Here is a 15,642-nt window from a genome sequence, read left to right on the forward strand (position 1 = left end):
CACAGCAGGGGGGACGTGGTTCTGCAGTAGGCGTGGGGATGGTCACAGCGGGAGGGACGTGGTTCTGCAGTAGACGTGGGGATGGTCACAGCAGGAGGGACACGGCCAAGGCCATCAGTAGTTGGCTTTGCCACCAAGTGGATGAGAACACCCGGCTGCTGTGTGGGGGCGCCTGGAGGTGGGAATAGTGGATGCGAGGACCCGTCTGGCTGTTCCCGTGGTTAACACTGAGGTAGAGTTGGAAAAAACCGTGGCACGGGCTGGAGAACCGCTCCCCTTTCCGACATCAGAGCCCGTTTCCCAGCGGTACCCCAGACGGACTGGGGTTCTCGCTCGCCTGTGCGGCTTTGTGGGCTTTGTGCACGGCTGGCCCAGGGCAGGAAATGGTCGCTCCCCTGCAGAGAGCAGAGATGCGGGTGTGGGGCCAAGCTCGGCCCAGCGGTGATCAGCTGCATGCCTTCTTCCCTGCCTGCGTGGGGGCCCGCCTCTGCGTGTCAGGTGGTCCCTACAGCCGTGGGCCTGTCCCACTGACCCTCACCCGCCTAGCCATAGGACTGGCTTTGCATTTAAACATCCCAACTGCCCTGGCCTCCCTCACCTACGCTGAGATGCCAAGAGCTGGGCTGTCCCGCCTGCCACCTGCTCCACTGCCTGCCTGGCACCCACCCCACTGTACTACCTCCTTGCATGAGGACATGGGCTGTGCCCAGGTGGCCACGTGTCACAGAGGCCTGTCCTGCTCCTGCACGGCCTCCAGAGCTCCCCTTGGCCCCTTGACCCGCATGAACCAGCATCCCCTGGCAACTCAGCCCCTCCTGTCCCTTTCTGGACCTCAGCACAGGTCCTGGGGCTGGCAGGAAAGTGCCCGGCACCCGCCCCCCGCTGCCCCGCTAACAACCGCTTGGCCCTGCTGCTTCAGGGTTACAACAGCATGTGCGACATGGCCGAGGCACGAAGCCGCCACCAGGAGCTTTGCATTCCCCTGTGTTTGGTGCCGGCCACCATTAGCAACAATGTCCCAGGCACGGAAATCAGCCTGGGCGCCGACACGGGCCTGAACGCCCTGGTTCAGGTAAGAGCACCTGTTCCTCCCGCTGCTCAGTTATGCTAACGAGGCGTTTCTTCTGCACCAATGAGCCAGATTTATTATTACTCTTTCTTCACCCCCGTTAGCTTGACTTCTGTGATATGGGCCATAACAGGGTAAATTTTTTAGCTTCCATCTCTTAGGGAGAGCTTGTCTTTACTGATTAAAAGTGAGATGACAGATCCCATCCTTGGGATGGTATTTCTATCCCACCTCGGCTAGGGGAGCCTCGGGTGCCGTTTCTTGGGTGCTGCCTCTCTTGCCCAAGCTGAGTAGCAAGGCTTTCAGGGCCGGGCATGGTGGGAGCATGCAGGAAGGGTCGTGGGTGCCCGCTAAGTCCGAGCTCCAGGGCAGAGCCGTGCCCACTGGGGCCGCTGCCTGGAAACACAGCCTTCCTGGTGAGACCAGAGACTCTAGGAGCTGAAATCACATTTGTTCTCTGCTTTTTGGCTAAGATCAAATGTGACAGCTGAAATCACATCCTCCTCCCACCCCCGGGCAGGCGGTTTCACCAATGTGTGCTTTGTGGGGGGTGGGCCCTGGGTCCACCCGGGTGTGGTGCTGACAGCTGCGTGGTGGCCCTGCGTCCACCCGGGTGTGGTGCTGACAGCTGCGTGGTGGCGCCGCACTGACCCGCTCTGTGGCCGTGTGCTAGACGTGAGGACCTGTGGTAGTTCACGGATCTTTGCTGCAGAGAGGGTCCTCGCTCAGCTGCCGACAGGACGGTGCCCATGCATGTGGGGATCACATCAGTGACTCAGCTGCCCGGTGCCTCCCGGACAGCAGCCGCGGCCTCTACCTTAGATCCTCACGTCCAGGCCAGCGCCGGGGTTTGCAGTGAAAACTCCCAGTCCTGTTAGAGACTCCTTTGTTCAGCTTGGCACAGAACCTTGAAAAACAGCAGTTCTGTTCCAGGTTCTTCCTTGGCAGCTGAGTTCCTGTACAGGGAAGGGAATGGAGAGGCCGTGAGGCTGGCTGCAGCCGCCCGTGCCTCTGAGCCTCAGCCTCCTACTGCAGCTGAGGGGTGCGTCTTGGCCATCTGCTCCGTGGGCTTCTCCCAGTGCTGTGGTGGCCTTGCAGAGGCTGGCCCGGTTCGTTCCCAGGACTTCCTTGGGTCCCACACTTGACCCCTGTGGAGAAAATGTTGTTAGGGTTGGGGCATCACTGGCTTTGCTCTCCTTTAGCACCTTGTAGACGCCCACGCACGCCTCCACCCTCACGCCCCGCACGTGACGTGGTACTGCCTGAGCCAGCGGCTGCACCTTGCTGTGGGTTCCTTTCTGTGGCAGGGACGGGCCCGCCACTCCCTGCCCCATCTGGCCACTGATTTCAGCAGCGGCTCAGCTGCATGAGGGACACCCTCATAGGAAAACTGGCTCCCTGCAGATTCACAGAGCAAGGTGGTCCCCACAGGGAAGGCAGTGGCTTTTTTCTACCTTAACGCTGTAGCAAACGCCACCTTATCTTTTACCAATAATTTATACACCATGGAGCAAAGTGCTGGTGAGGTTTGAACTGTAGCCTGGGGCCCTCCCTCCCGTGGGAATTTCCTAGCAGGATGGCCTGTGTGCCCTTGCAGGGGGTGGTGTCTGCCGGGCACATCCATCGTGCAGTGAGGATGGCTGGGGCATGGGCTCTGCCCGACGGGTCCCACTCGCAGCTGCTGTCCAGGTGCTAGGCCCAGGACACAGCCCTCTGCCATCCTTCCTCCCACCCTGAGGCTGAGGGGGCACCTCCGGGTGACACTGATGGCTGGCAGGGCCACGCTAAGGCTCAGCCTTCTTGTCAGTGCTACTTTGAATAATTGCCTGAGGCAAGGCCGGAGTGACTTGCTATTTTTAGAAGCTAATTCTGGCTTCAGATACCATCTAGGTAATGAGAGACTTCAGGAAAGGTGTATCTAAGCTCCAGCAAAGGCTGCCTCTTCCGTCCCAGCTGTCAAGGAGTGCAGGGTCGGGGCGTAGCCCAGGCAGCAGGGCGGTGCTGCTCAACACCCTGGTTGGCCGTAGGCTGACAGGACCAGAGCTCATGCGTGCGGGCACAAATCAGCCTCATGGGAGAGCTGCTTTGTCTGCAGAATTATTTTGCCATTAAGCGGTTGATGTCGTTCTTTGAAGGAACGACAATAATTCCCCACCTCAGGGTGGGCTGCAGGGAAAGACTGATTCAGTTGGAAAAAAAAACCCTTGAGGGCCGGGCATGGTGGCTCATGCCTGTAATCCCAGCACTTTGGGAGGCTGAGGCGGGCAGATCACGAGCTCAGGAGTTCAAGACCAACCTGATCAACATGGTGAAACCCCGTCTCTACTAAAAATACAAAGATTAGCCGGGCATAGTGGTACACGCCTGTAATCCTAGCTGCTCGGGAGGCTGAGGCAAGAGAATCGCTTGAACCCCAGGACGCAGAGGTTGCAGTGAGGAGATCACGCCACTGCACTCCAGCCTGGTGACAGAGCAAGACTCCATCTCAAAGAAAAACATGACCCATGAGGGTTTGTGCCTATGGGGGTCCTGACGTCCCACCCACGTTGTCCTTCCCATGCCCAGCATTCTCTAAAACAAAGGTCATGCAATGGGTTTTAAGTCAAGTCTGAGAGCCTTACGGCATCTTAAGTCTTAGATCACAAAGAGCGACCCAGTGCATGTGGAACAGAATTCCGCACTGGCCACGCGGGAAGGAGCCTTGATGGGTTTCTGTCCTCTGTCCCGCATAAGCACAGAGACGAATTCTTCCTTTTGCCTGTTTCTCTTCCCATCTCGGCCTCTACACATTGCAAAGCTGCCTGCCAACCAGAGCCCATGTTCAATTTTGAAAATACCAACCAATTATTTTGAGAGGAAAAGAATCTGCCAAAGAAACTGGGAGCACAGATAGGAACGATTTACTCAAGGCTGCACTTATTAACGAAAGAGCACTTTTCCGTTTCATCTGACGCACTCGAGTGGAAATTTCCCAATGGATGCTATGCTTTGGTGCACAGATGCTCATGTGGCTCCTAGTCTGAAGCCCATAGCTGCCTCTTCATGCCCTTACTCTTGGCTGAGTAACATAGAGCAGGCTAGGGAATCCTGCACGATCCACCCTTGGTCTGGATGGCTGGCAGGGGAATACTGCACTTAGGTCATTCAGCAACAAGCATTTCTTGAGCGCCTGCTGTCGGGGTGCGGCCGGGTGCGCTGCTGCTGGTGCTGCATATGAGCCCAGCCCACAGCTGCTGCCCCCATGGAATTTGCAGCTGAGTGAGGAAAAGCCTCCCAAGTCAAATAACCACACAGGTAGCTGCAGGGAGAGACACCAGGATGATGGAGAGAGGACATGGGGTGTCCCGAGAGCCCCTGACAGAGGGAACTTTGCGGACCTAGAAACCAGGTGGCGTTTTCCTGAGGAAATGACGTCTCTCTGGGTCAGAGCTGAGGAAGGTACCTGTGTCCCGTGGCCGCTGTGACACTGACCACACACCTGGGGCTGGAAACCATACTCGCTCTCCCACAGTTCTGGAGGCAGAAGCCATGGGCTGAGGCCAGAGAGTTTGCTCCAGGAGAGTCCCTTGTGGCCTGTTGGGGTGCCCAGAGCTGCAGGCCTGCACGCCTTGTTCCCTGGCACCGCCTCCTCCCCTGCGGGTGTGTACCACCCTGCTCCAGGGCCTGGGGGCCTTCTGCTTCTGTGTCCTTCATCTTCGGATGCAGGTGATGGCATCGAGGGCCCACCTGGGCAGTCCTCGGGAGTCACCTTTCTTACCGCATAGGGGAACATTCACAGGTTCCAGGGCTTAGGACCCGGATTCCTTTGGGGGCCGCCCTCCCCCCACCACTGTGCAGGAACGTGACGCACACAGCGGCCAGCACATGCAAAGGCCCTAGGAGGACCGGGTGCCAGGGGCAGGCGCCAGAAAGGCTTCATGTGTTCTTGAAGTGAGCAAAGGACTTTGCACAAAGCCAGAACAGGATCAGATTTGCGTTTTTATAGTTGGGTCTCAGTTCTGTGAACAGATTGGAGGGTCCCCCACCAAGGTGGGAGCCGAGGCCCAGCAGAAGCTTTGCAGTCCCAGGAGCGGGCGCTGCAGGCCGAGCTGGCGTGTGGGTGGGGAGGCGGCCAGTGCATTTCTCTGCTGTTTTTTTCCCCGCTGAGCTTGGGTCCTCATGGAGGGCAGATGGCAGACATCTCTGGGATCCGATGCCTGTGCATCCGGAAGACCTCCCCAAGCACCTGGGTCTAAGAACCACATCTGCCCTTGAGTAGAGTTTCCATAAACATAACATTCATAGATGGATGGAAGATGGACACCACTCTAACACCACAGGGAGCTTTTCAAAAGAAAATACAGTAGCACAGCAGTCCCCAGGTACACGCTGGAGAGGTGACACTCACTCCCTACCATCTCAGTTCTCACCTAATGGTGTCTGCGTCCGGTGAAAGCTGCTTCAGCAGAGACGGTCACAGAGCAGCGTGGAGTGAGCTGGCTTGTGGGGTTGTCTTTTCCATCCCCTTACGCAGGGCCTGGGAGAAGGGAGGGAGCGGCAGTTGGCCAGGCCCCTGCCATGGGTCATCAGGGTCATGTCCAGGTGGCTGCCACGGGGCGGCAGGGGGGAGCCTGGAGCACTGGAGCATGTTCACACCCACTGAGGGCACAACCTGACCGCTGCACACCCTTCACCTCTGTGATGCCAGGACTGCATGCTCAGGCGCGCTGGGGCACGTTGCTGTGTTCATTTGCGGGGGAGCTCTGGGGTGGTGGGCCCACCTGGCCCTGGACTGGAGTGACTCCTCTCTGCTCTGTGACCAGACATGCGACCGCATCAAGCAGTCAGCCAGCGGGACCAAGCGTCGTGTCTTCATCATCGAGACCATGGGGGGCTACTGCGGCTACCTGGCCAACATGGGAGGGCTGGCGGCCGGAGCCGACGCCGCCTACATTTTTGAAGAGCCCTTCGACATCAGGGATCTACAGGTATGGGATGGGGCTGGCCGGGGGGACCATACCCGTGGGACCCACTCAGTGCTGCTGAGTCATGTTTAGGATGGTTTCCTTTTTGAGGGGCATGCAGATGGAGGCGGCACTCCGCAGCGTCCAGGTGCCTTGACCGTGTTGGTGACGGTGGAGGCACGTGGTTGAGGACACGTTCTATCTGTGTGTGAAACACGAGCTTGTTCCTTTTGCCTACAAATAAGTGATATAGTCTGTGGAGTCATGTTCTGTCACTGTGTCACAATTTGAGAGACTCCACCATCACCACCCACGTAGGCAACTGGCTCTGAAGGTTCTGCAGCTTCTGTTAAATCCCGAGGCCTCCGACGCGGCGCCTGCCTCTAAAGTGACAGAGGCGGCCATGGTTTCTTGGCATCTGTGGCTCTTTTAGGGAAGGGTGGTTCAGCCATGACTCATTCCCCCACCCAGGCGTGGCCAGAGCCCTAGGAGGCGGCTACACCAAGGAAGGACTGGTGGGTGTCTGGGAGCCACGAGCCTCAGCACGCACAGCGTACGCCGTGGATGCGTGGAGAGGCCGGGCCGTGTCTGGGGAGCCCGAGCCTCAGCACACACAGTGTGCGCTGTGGGTGCATGGGGAGGCCTGGCCCGGTCCCTGTCGCTGACCCCAGGGTCTGCCCCTGCTTAGACGGCACAGCGGAATCCAGGCCTGGACTCTGCAATGTTCCAAGTTGCTAAACTCCATGCAAGAGGACAGGCCTTGGCAGATGAGACGCAATTTCAACAATTGTCTTTTGAAAAATTAGAAGGTTACCTGTTTCTGAGCCAAACAGATCAAGTAAAAAGGGCCTTGGTGTTGACACTAATTATGTGACACATGAATCACAAACCTCTTCCCCACGTGAAATGAAGTATTTGTGGTCATTCACTGCAACACGATGTTACAACAGTGGGTCCCATAAGGTTATAATGGAGCTGCCCCAGCCAGGTATAGTTTTTAATCTTCTACAAATTTTTTTTTTTTTTTTTTTGAGACGGAGTTTCGCTCTTGTTACCCAGGCTGGAGTGCAATGGCGCGATCTCGGCTCACCACAACCTCCGCCTCCTGGGTTCGGGCAATTCTCCTGCCTCAGCCTCCTGAGTAGCTGGGACTACAGGTACACACCACCATACCCAGCTAATTTTTTGTGTTTTTAGTAGAGACGGGGTTTCACCATGTTGACCAGGATGGTCTCGATCTCTTGACCTCGTGATCCACCCGCCTCGGCCTCCCAAAGTGCTGGGATTACAGGCTTGAGCCACCACGCCCAGCCAAAAAGCCATTTTTAACTGTGCTTTTCTACACCTAGACATGTTTAGATACACAAATCCTAGCCATTGTGTTACAACTGCAGTATTCAGCAGGCCCAGACATTTAGGTTTGCAGCCGGAACGGGCTGCCCGATAGCCCTGGCGGTGCAGCAGACTCTGCTCCTGGTTTGTCTAAGTTCGCTCTAGGATGTTTGCACAGGGATTAAGTCACCTAGCAGTGCATTTCTCAGGAAATATCCCTGTTATGTGACACAAGACTGGGTTTCAAAACTCTATCCAAAGGTCATGCCTCACCAGCACTTAGTGTGGCAAATGCTTAAGTAACTGACTTCTTTTTGAGACGGAATCCTGCTCTGTCGCCCAGGCGAGTGCAGGGCGGGATCCTGCTCTGTCGCCCAGGCTAGTGCAGGGCAGGACCCCGCTCTGTCGCCCAGGCGAGTGCAGGGCAGGACCCCGCTCTGTCGCCCAGGCGAGTGCAGGGCGGGACCCCGCTCTGTCGCCCAGGCTAGAGTGCAGGGTGGGATCCTGCTCTGTCGCCCAGGCTAGAGTGCAGGGCGTACAGTCTCAGCTCAGTGCAACCTCCACCTCCCTGGTTCAAATAATTCTCTTGCCTCAGCTTTCCAAGTAGCTGAGACTACAGGTGTGTGCCACCATACCTGGCTGATTTTTGTATTTTCAGTAGAGACGGGGTTTTAGCATGTTGGCCAGACTGGTCTCAAACTCCTGACCTCAGGTGATGTGCTTGCCTCGGCTCCCAACACGCTGGGATTACAGGCATGAGCCACTGGGCCTGGTGACAGATTTGAGTAGATGTAAAAATCCCCATTTTCTTAGGATGAGTCATGAGAAGACCACCTCCCAACGTGATCTGAAATAGAATGTTTTTACACTTTTCTCAAGACAACCTTCTTTTCCTTAAACAATCTGTGTACAAATGTGAGCCTGTGAAATTCTTCCTTGGGCCGAAACTGTTCATGAGGCTGTCATCTGAGAGTCCATAGAAAGGCCACAGGTGGTTATTTTCCTGAGAGCTCCGAGAGAACAGCATCCTGAAAAAAAGGGAGCGAGAGACATGAATGAGCGTTAGGCAAATGCACGGAATTCTTGTGTTAAGAGGGACGCTGTTGATTCTGGAAGGTGTTTCTAACCGCCCCCCGCCACCGCGAGGGCTGCTGGCTGCACCCAGTCCGCACTCATCACTGTGGATGTGCTCTCCCTGCCTGGGGAAGGTTCCCCAAGACCTGAGCCACGAGAGCCACAGCCGCCTCCAGCACACTGGGTCGGCACTTCTTGCTCTGCAGTGCCTGACACACAGTAGGTTCTTAGAAGTTTATTGTCTGATTAACACAATACCCTTTTCCAGTCCAACGTGGAGCACCTGACGGAGAAAATGAAGACCACCATCCAGAGGGGCCTTGTGCTCAGGTGAGTGAGACCAGGGCTGACCTCACCCACACCGCCACACCCTGGCTCCTAGGTTCCTCGGCTGTGACGCAGGCTGGAGGAGGGGTCATTTCTTTGCTGCCGATCCGGAAGACTCGTGGTGCCTTGCTCTAAATACTTGCCTGCCTTTAGACAACTAAAGGGTGATTTTAAACATGTATTGTTGCTTTGTAGTTTTATTGTTTTAGATAAGTCACAATCATTTCACTAATTAGCACCTGACATTAATGAAGGAAGGAGGAAATGCAGTCAGAGAATGTGTCCCAAGACCCCAGTGGGTGCCTGAGCCTGGGGCTAGTGCCTGCCCCCCGTATACACGAGGGTTCTTCCACATGATACCCAAGGCGGCTACTGAGTGACTCGGGCAGGAGGCACAGTCAGCGTGGAGACGGAGGACACCGGGAAGATTCATGTACTGGGTGGGACAGAGCAAGACAGCACGAGATTTCATCATACTACTCATAATGGCGTGCAGTTTAAAACTTGCATATTTATTTCTGGAGTTTTCCATTTAATATTTTTGGACTTTAGTGGAACACTTGACCATGGGAACTGAAAAAACTGCAGAAAGCAAAGCCTTGGACTGGAGGGACGATGTATAGTCACAGTAGGGCCAGGGGACACAGGAGGCCAGGCTGCCAGGGCCATCCCCCCACCAGCAGGGAGCTGCATGCCCAGTGCACGCTTAACAAATGGCTCCTTCCCACTCGTTTCAGAAATGAGAGCTGCAGCGAAAACTACACCACCGACTTCATTTACCAGCTCTATTCGGAAGAGGGCAAAGGGGTGTTTGACTGCAGGAAGAATGTGCTGGGCCATATGCAGCAGGTGAGCCCGAGACCCCAGTGAGGGGCCTGCAAAGCCACTGTCACGTCATTTTTACAAGCTTAATGTCTTATTTTAGCCATTTTTTGGGGGAAAACATGTATCTACAAGTAAATATCGAGATAAAAATCAGCTGAACTTTTTGAGATGGAGTCTCAGTCACCCAGGCTGGAGTGCAGTGGTGCAATCTTGGCTCACTGCAGCCTCCACTTTCCAGGTTCAAGCAATTCTCCTGCCTCAGCCTCCCAAGTAGCTGGGAGTACAGGCACTTGCCGCCATGCCCGGCTAGTTTTTGTATTTTTAGTAGAGATAGGGTTTCACCATGTTAGCGAGTCTGGTCTCGAACTCCTCACCTCAGGTGATTCACCTGCCTCGGTTTCCCAAAGTGCTGGGATTACAGGTGTGAGCCATCGTGCCCTGCCAATACATCTGAACTTTTAAGTCATGCCAACATCACCACTTTAGGATTCTTGTTTTTGTTTGTGAGGTTTGAATAATGGGATCTTAACTGTCAACTTTCATGTAAAGTGTGATACCCTCTTACTTGGAAATACTTATTCAAATTAAACACTTGAATAAATTAAAAATTGGAGCTTCCTAAGATTTAAAATGGATTATCAGACTTGAGTCTGTTAAAAAAAGAGAAATGACAACTTCTATTTCACAGAAACCATGTTTTTAAAGTAAACAGCAAAGTGTTACTGTGTAACTGCTATTTCATATAATTCTAACCACCAACAGGGTGGAGCACCTTCTCCATTTGATAGAAACTTTGGAACCAAAATCTCTGCCAGAGCTATGGAGTGGATCACCGCAAAGCTCAAGGAGGCCCGGGGCAGAGGTATGGGGGCTGGGGAGGGAAGCCACAGCCCACCTCGTATCTGAGTGTTGCAGTAGGATCAGCTTGGTCCTGATGTGTTCTTTTGTGCAGGCTTTTTGCTTTTGCTCTGGAGATCCTGAACATTTGCCAGCAATTTTTCCTCTAGTCCTGGGGTTCGCCTCATAGTTGAAGTGGGGCTATTTTTTGGATGTTTGGTAGGACAAGCTCCCTGTGAATCTATTCATTAAACTTCCAGTTTTGGTTGAGGACGACTTAACTGCTGAATGAATTTTTCATGTTTATAGAACTATGCATGTTTTTTCTTGAATCAGTTTTATAAGTTACGTATTCTAAGAAATCTTCAAAAAACATGACATTTTGTTTTGTTTGAGACAAAGTCTTGGTCTGTTGCCCAGGCTGGAGTGCAGTGGTATGATCTCTGCTCACTGCAACCGCTGCTTCCCAGGTTTGAGCAATTCTCCTGCCTCAGCCTAAGCAGCTGGAATTATAGGCACCCACCAATACGCCTGGCTCATTTTTGTATTTTTAGTAGAGATGGGGTTTCACCATGTTGGCCAGGCTGGTCTTGAATCGACCTTAGGTGATCCGCCTGCCTCGGCCTCCCAATGCTGGGAGTACAGGCATGAGCCCCTGCGCCTGGCCCCCACCCATTCCTGAGAATGGCTGTTTCTGCCAGCATCTTTCTCCCCCTCACCTCTCGGCATGCTTCATCAGTCATACCAGATGTGTGCTTTCATTAGGGCAAGCCATATCTCACTTCAGTGTCCACCTTAGGGAAATGACAGTCTACAAAAAACAATGATGTGAAGAGTTTCATGTTGTCTTTTTGAAGAACTGACTCTGGCTTCAATTCTTTCTATATCAACTTCCACTTTTTGGATTTTCTTTTTTACAGATTTATCTATGGATGTTTCTGTGTATATTCATGAGCATAACTTTCTTAATGTTTTCCTGTAATTTAAGCTAATTTCCCTATTCCGCTATTCAGTGAAAAATGTATTTACCTCCACTGGGAGAAAAAACAAAAGCTCCTTTCCAGGAAGCCCTCTCTGGGGTGGCTGAAGTACTAGTGAGGAGCAGGGAGGAAGCCGTCAGGGCGGTCCCCTCTCCTCCCCTAGCCCTGCAAGAGCAGAGCTGCGCAAACCCAGGGTGGACGCTACGGGCTGGTGTCAGTCTCTCCTGGGTTTCCAGTCCACTTTCACAGCGTGGTTCTGAGGAATCTCAATTCTCATCTTGCCCCAAGATTCTGCTCCCCCACCTGCCCAGGTGATAGGGTGTTATTAACATTTTTTTTTTTTAACTTTTATAGGAAAAAAATTTACCACCGATGATTCTGTTTGTGTGCTGGGAATAAGCAAAAGAAACGTCATTTTTCAACCTGTGGCAGAGCTGAAGAAAGAAACGGATTTTGAGTAAGTCCAGGTCTTAATGCCTTAGAGAACCCAACTGACCTGAGTGCAGGGCAGGGGAACGGCCGTCACTGTCAGCAACCCAGTCAGGGGTGTGAGAAAATGGCTTTTCTGAAGCTGAGTTAAATACTAGGTCTTTAGAAAGAGGGAAGAGTTTTTAGAAATATAAAAATGGTTTCATTTGACCTTGAAATCGGCTTTATCATCCAGTTGATTCTGCTGACCCTACAACCCCCGCCTTTCTGGTGAGACCGCGCAGGGCAGGCAGAGGCGTTTCCCAGGCACCTGCAGGCTCACTGCCGCCTCTGCTTCCCTCCCAGGCACAGGATTCCCAAAGAACAGTGGTGGCTGAAGCTGCGGCCCCTCATGAAGATCCTGGCCAAGTACAAGGCGAGCTACGACGTGTCGGACTCGGGCCAGCTGGAGCACGTGCAGCCCTGGAGCGTCTGACCCGGCCCTGCCTGCCTCTGCTGGCCGCACCACGGACCGTCCGCTTTTGTAACACTTAAGTTATTTATCAGCACTTTACTGCAAGTATTATTAATCCCTAATCAGCAAGCACCTGTCACTGCCCATGACCCCCTCAGAGCCAGTGCGTGCTGTCTGTGGACTGTGCCTCATGCTTCCAGATGTGCGTATTAGCAGAATTAAACGTTTGCCTACAACTCCAGCAGTCCTCCGTGTTAGTTTTTTAAGTAGGAGATTAAAAATTTTGCTCATCTTTGCCCACAAAACTGTAGCTGCCCAAAGACAGAGATTTTAAAGGGCTCACTGATCTATGCACAAGTCATAAAAGAACAAAGCTAGTAGTCTGACACATGGCGTTTCCATCCACAGCAGCAGGCCTCCACCCCAGGCTCCTGCACTCTTGAAAGTAAAATAAAACACAGGAAGCTTATCCACTCACCCTCTTGACTGCAATCCCAGTTGCGTATTAAAACCACCGAGGGAGGATGGCGGTTTAAAAATCTGATAGCCAGCTTCTCCAGGCCACGCCACGGTCGTCACTGGAACCTGGGTTGGAACTCTCCTAACTCTTGCCAGAGTAGACACAGCTGTTGGGGGGACAGCCCCCCTCATGTAGGGACAGCGTTTCTGCCTCTTAGATCTAGTCTGCAATAGATGACAGCTATGTGGAGTAGATGCCAAAAACACACTGTTGGGGAAATCAGAGCCCAAGGAAGAGCTGGCGCAGAGGCTTACCTTTCCGTGTCTGAGAAGACGGGGCAAGCACTTACCCCAACTCCCCTGCTCCTCAGAATGGTTTCCATCCGGCCGCCCCGCTGCACGCCCGTCTGTTAGGGGATGCTCCTGAGGTCCTCGGTGTGGCTGCGGTCCATAAATCAGCACAGGCAGGTGGGACAGCCGTGTGCAGCTTTTCACTTTACTCCTACATTTAATAAAGGCCCTAAATGCTACTTAAAATAATGATTCAAGCACAGTAAGTCAGAGTTGCCCTTTATTTTTAGATTCCTAAATAAATATTCTAGGGTTAATCAGGCAAAAGTCAGTCTTTCTGTCACCACAGAGCTAAAGTTCTACGTGGCACATATTTGCTGTTTCATGCATGATTATCTGAATGAATCTTCGTGGTCACTCTTAAGATAGATAGAGAAGTTTTTATCTGACTTGCCAGTCAATGGCTTTGGCAAAATTTTAAGAATGACATCATATCCTTGGAAAAAGCAGTAACATTTCTGCCTTTTCCAGTTCGGCTCAGAGGCTCATTTTCTCAGCGCCTGTGTGTGTAGCACACCTGAGCTCCTGCGCCGTCAAAAGCTCCACGGCTGCTCAACTGATGATCCAGGATGGGTCCTTGGCGATTTTTGCATTCTCTGGTCCAAGTATGGCCAGGCCATGTGTGCTCTTTCCCGTGCCAAGGTACCTGAGAGGAAGGCGTGGTCAGCGTGTGAAAGGGCGCGCGCAGGCCTCAAATCCCAGGCGCCGTCTCTCCTGCTCCCCACTCACCTGTCGCTCACGGCCAGGAGCTTGTCACGGCTGACGGCAAAGAGCTGCTCCCTGTGGGCCTGCTTCATATCATCTGAGAGGCCAGACAGGAAGTAGTCCATTCCTAGAAGACAAAGCACAGGCACCATGACGCTGCCGCCCATGCGCTGTGGGCTGTGCGCTCGGGTCCTGGAGGAGACGCGGACATCTCACTGTTACTTCATGTGAACGTATTTCAACCACGGGGACATGTCTAACAGACCAGAGATCACACCCCCACCTCCAGCTCCCACAAGCCATGCTGACCCTACCAACGCCTGCTTCTGCAGCATGGATGAAGTCAGGGCCACATGAGGCTGATGATGCTGTCAGCAGAAGTGGCTGTACAGAGTAACGTGGCCATGCCCATGTACCCCTTCTACGCTAATGAGCCAGGACCCTGGCGTGGGTTGGCCCCACTGGGCCTCAGCTCAGTAAAACTGAAATGACTGGAGGCACTTTTCTTGCCTGGATGTTGGGAAGAGTGTTTCAAGCCCCACGTTTAGGGTGGTAGACGTGGAAATCATCACAAGCAGGGACACGGATGGCAGAAGCTGTTGCGCCTGCCCATGCATGTGGGGACTCCGAAAACGGCAATGCCATCTGTGAGGCTGTGGGCTGAGATTTTCGCTGTTACACCCAGAATACCTTTGTCAGAAGGAGCGACAGGAGCATCTACGGTCGAGAAGACAGAAAGTTTGGCTTCGTCGATGTCTTGCTGTGTGAATTTTCCCGACTTAGCCCAGTCAACAGCCTTCCCAAAAGACTGGAGTGTCTCCATTGTATTTGGGTCCCTAGGAAACCCAGAGAAATAAACAGTCAAGCACTTTACCAGAGGACAAGTTAATCACAACCATCTGTCAACAGTTGAACATCTGTGTGAACAGCTCTATGTTACACATTACAGTCCAAACAGCCCACTGACAAATCGCTTAATTACTCTCAATGGAAATTTAAATCCGATCACATAAGTCATTCAACACGTTCTCCCTCTACTTAGACGAGGTCCATCTGCAGAACATTCTCCCCAGATTATTTAAATACACCCCTGTGACCTCATCAGGAGAGGAAAGTGGAGAGTCCAGGGTGGGGGCAGGTTGGGATTACAAAGAAATTACAGAAGACTCAAGTGGAAAAATTAAGCTAAGGTTGTCCGTTACTCTCCCTTAAGAAATACCCAGGATAGTCCAGGAATCAGCCTGAGGGGCCAATCCAGACTTCCGTCTGTGTAAGCGTTAAGAGTCCCACCCTCCCTCCACCCTGATTCAGAGCTGCAGAGGGGCTGTGTACTACTTCCCCATTCTTGTCTAGAAGTGTGGCTTCCAGCACAGCAACATGGCAAGAGGGAGAGCTCCTTAGAGTGGCAATGGCTGCCTATCTGCCTGCATGTCTGCCTGCCTCATCTACCTATGCATCCAGGAGCCAGGGTCTCACTCTGTCGCCCAGCCTGGCATGCAGTGGTACATCTTGGCTCACTGTAGCTTCAATCTCCCTGGGCTCAAGTGATCCTCCTGCCTTAGCCTCCTGTGGCTAGAACCACAGACACTTGCCACCAAGGCTGCCTAGCTTCTTATAGTGTTAGAATACATCTTCTCTTGGGCAGGAGAGTCACAGAAAATCAGGAATTTATTGTTTTAGAGTAACGGTGTTATGTTTATGAAGCTAACAGAACAGCATCCACATTAGGCACCTAAAACTGAAATAAGAACGCTCTGACCGCTGTATCGCAGCCCCAACAATGCTGAGTCCTATGGATACTATGTTCCCAAGTCAGGGCTGCCTCCTCCTCAGACAGTGCTGAGTCCTATGGATACT

At 53.1% G+C, this 15,642-nt stretch overlaps 2 protein-coding genes across 2 annotated transcripts in view; one reads left to right on the forward strand and one right to left on the reverse strand.

Annotated features, from left to right (window-relative positions):
• Window positions 1-12,511, forward strand: part of LOC108294504 (phosphofructokinase, platelet) — a 95,569-nt gene extending 83,058 nt beyond the window's left edge. Inside the window, exons 17-22 of the mRNA XM_017516399.1 lie at window positions 5,872-6,036; window positions 8,687-8,748; window positions 9,483-9,594; window positions 10,333-10,432; window positions 11,742-11,844; window positions 12,162-12,511. Of these exons, the coding sequence (XP_017371888.1) occupies window positions 5,872-6,036; window positions 8,687-8,748; window positions 9,483-9,594; window positions 10,333-10,432; window positions 11,742-11,844; window positions 12,162-12,291 (672 nt within the window). The 3' untranslated portion in view covers window positions 12,292-12,511. The remainder of the gene's footprint in view (window positions 1-5,871; window positions 6,037-8,686; window positions 8,749-9,482; window positions 9,595-10,332; window positions 10,433-11,741; window positions 11,845-12,161) is intronic.
• A 771-nt stretch (window positions 12,512-13,282) lies between these two features.
• The window catches only part of PITRM1 (pitrilysin metallopeptidase 1), a 46,710-nt gene continuing 44,350 nt past the window's right edge, over window positions 13,283-15,642 (reverse strand). The window contains exons 25-27 of the mRNA XM_017516396.2: window positions 14,476-14,621; window positions 13,810-13,912; window positions 13,283-13,726 (exon numbers count right to left, since the gene is read on the reverse strand). Of these exons, the coding sequence (XP_017371885.1) occupies window positions 13,633-13,726; window positions 13,810-13,912; window positions 14,476-14,621 (343 nt within the window). The 3' untranslated portion in view covers window positions 13,283-13,632. The remainder of the gene's footprint in view (window positions 13,727-13,809; window positions 13,913-14,475; window positions 14,622-15,642) is intronic.

Source organism: Cebus imitator, unplaced genomic scaffold, assembly GCF_001604975.1.
Source record: "Cebus imitator isolate Cc_AM_T3 unplaced genomic scaffold, Cebus_imitator-1.0 Scaffold583, whole genome shotgun sequence".
Classification (NCBI taxonomy): Eukaryota; Metazoa; Chordata; class Mammalia; order Primates; family Cebidae; genus Cebus; species Cebus imitator.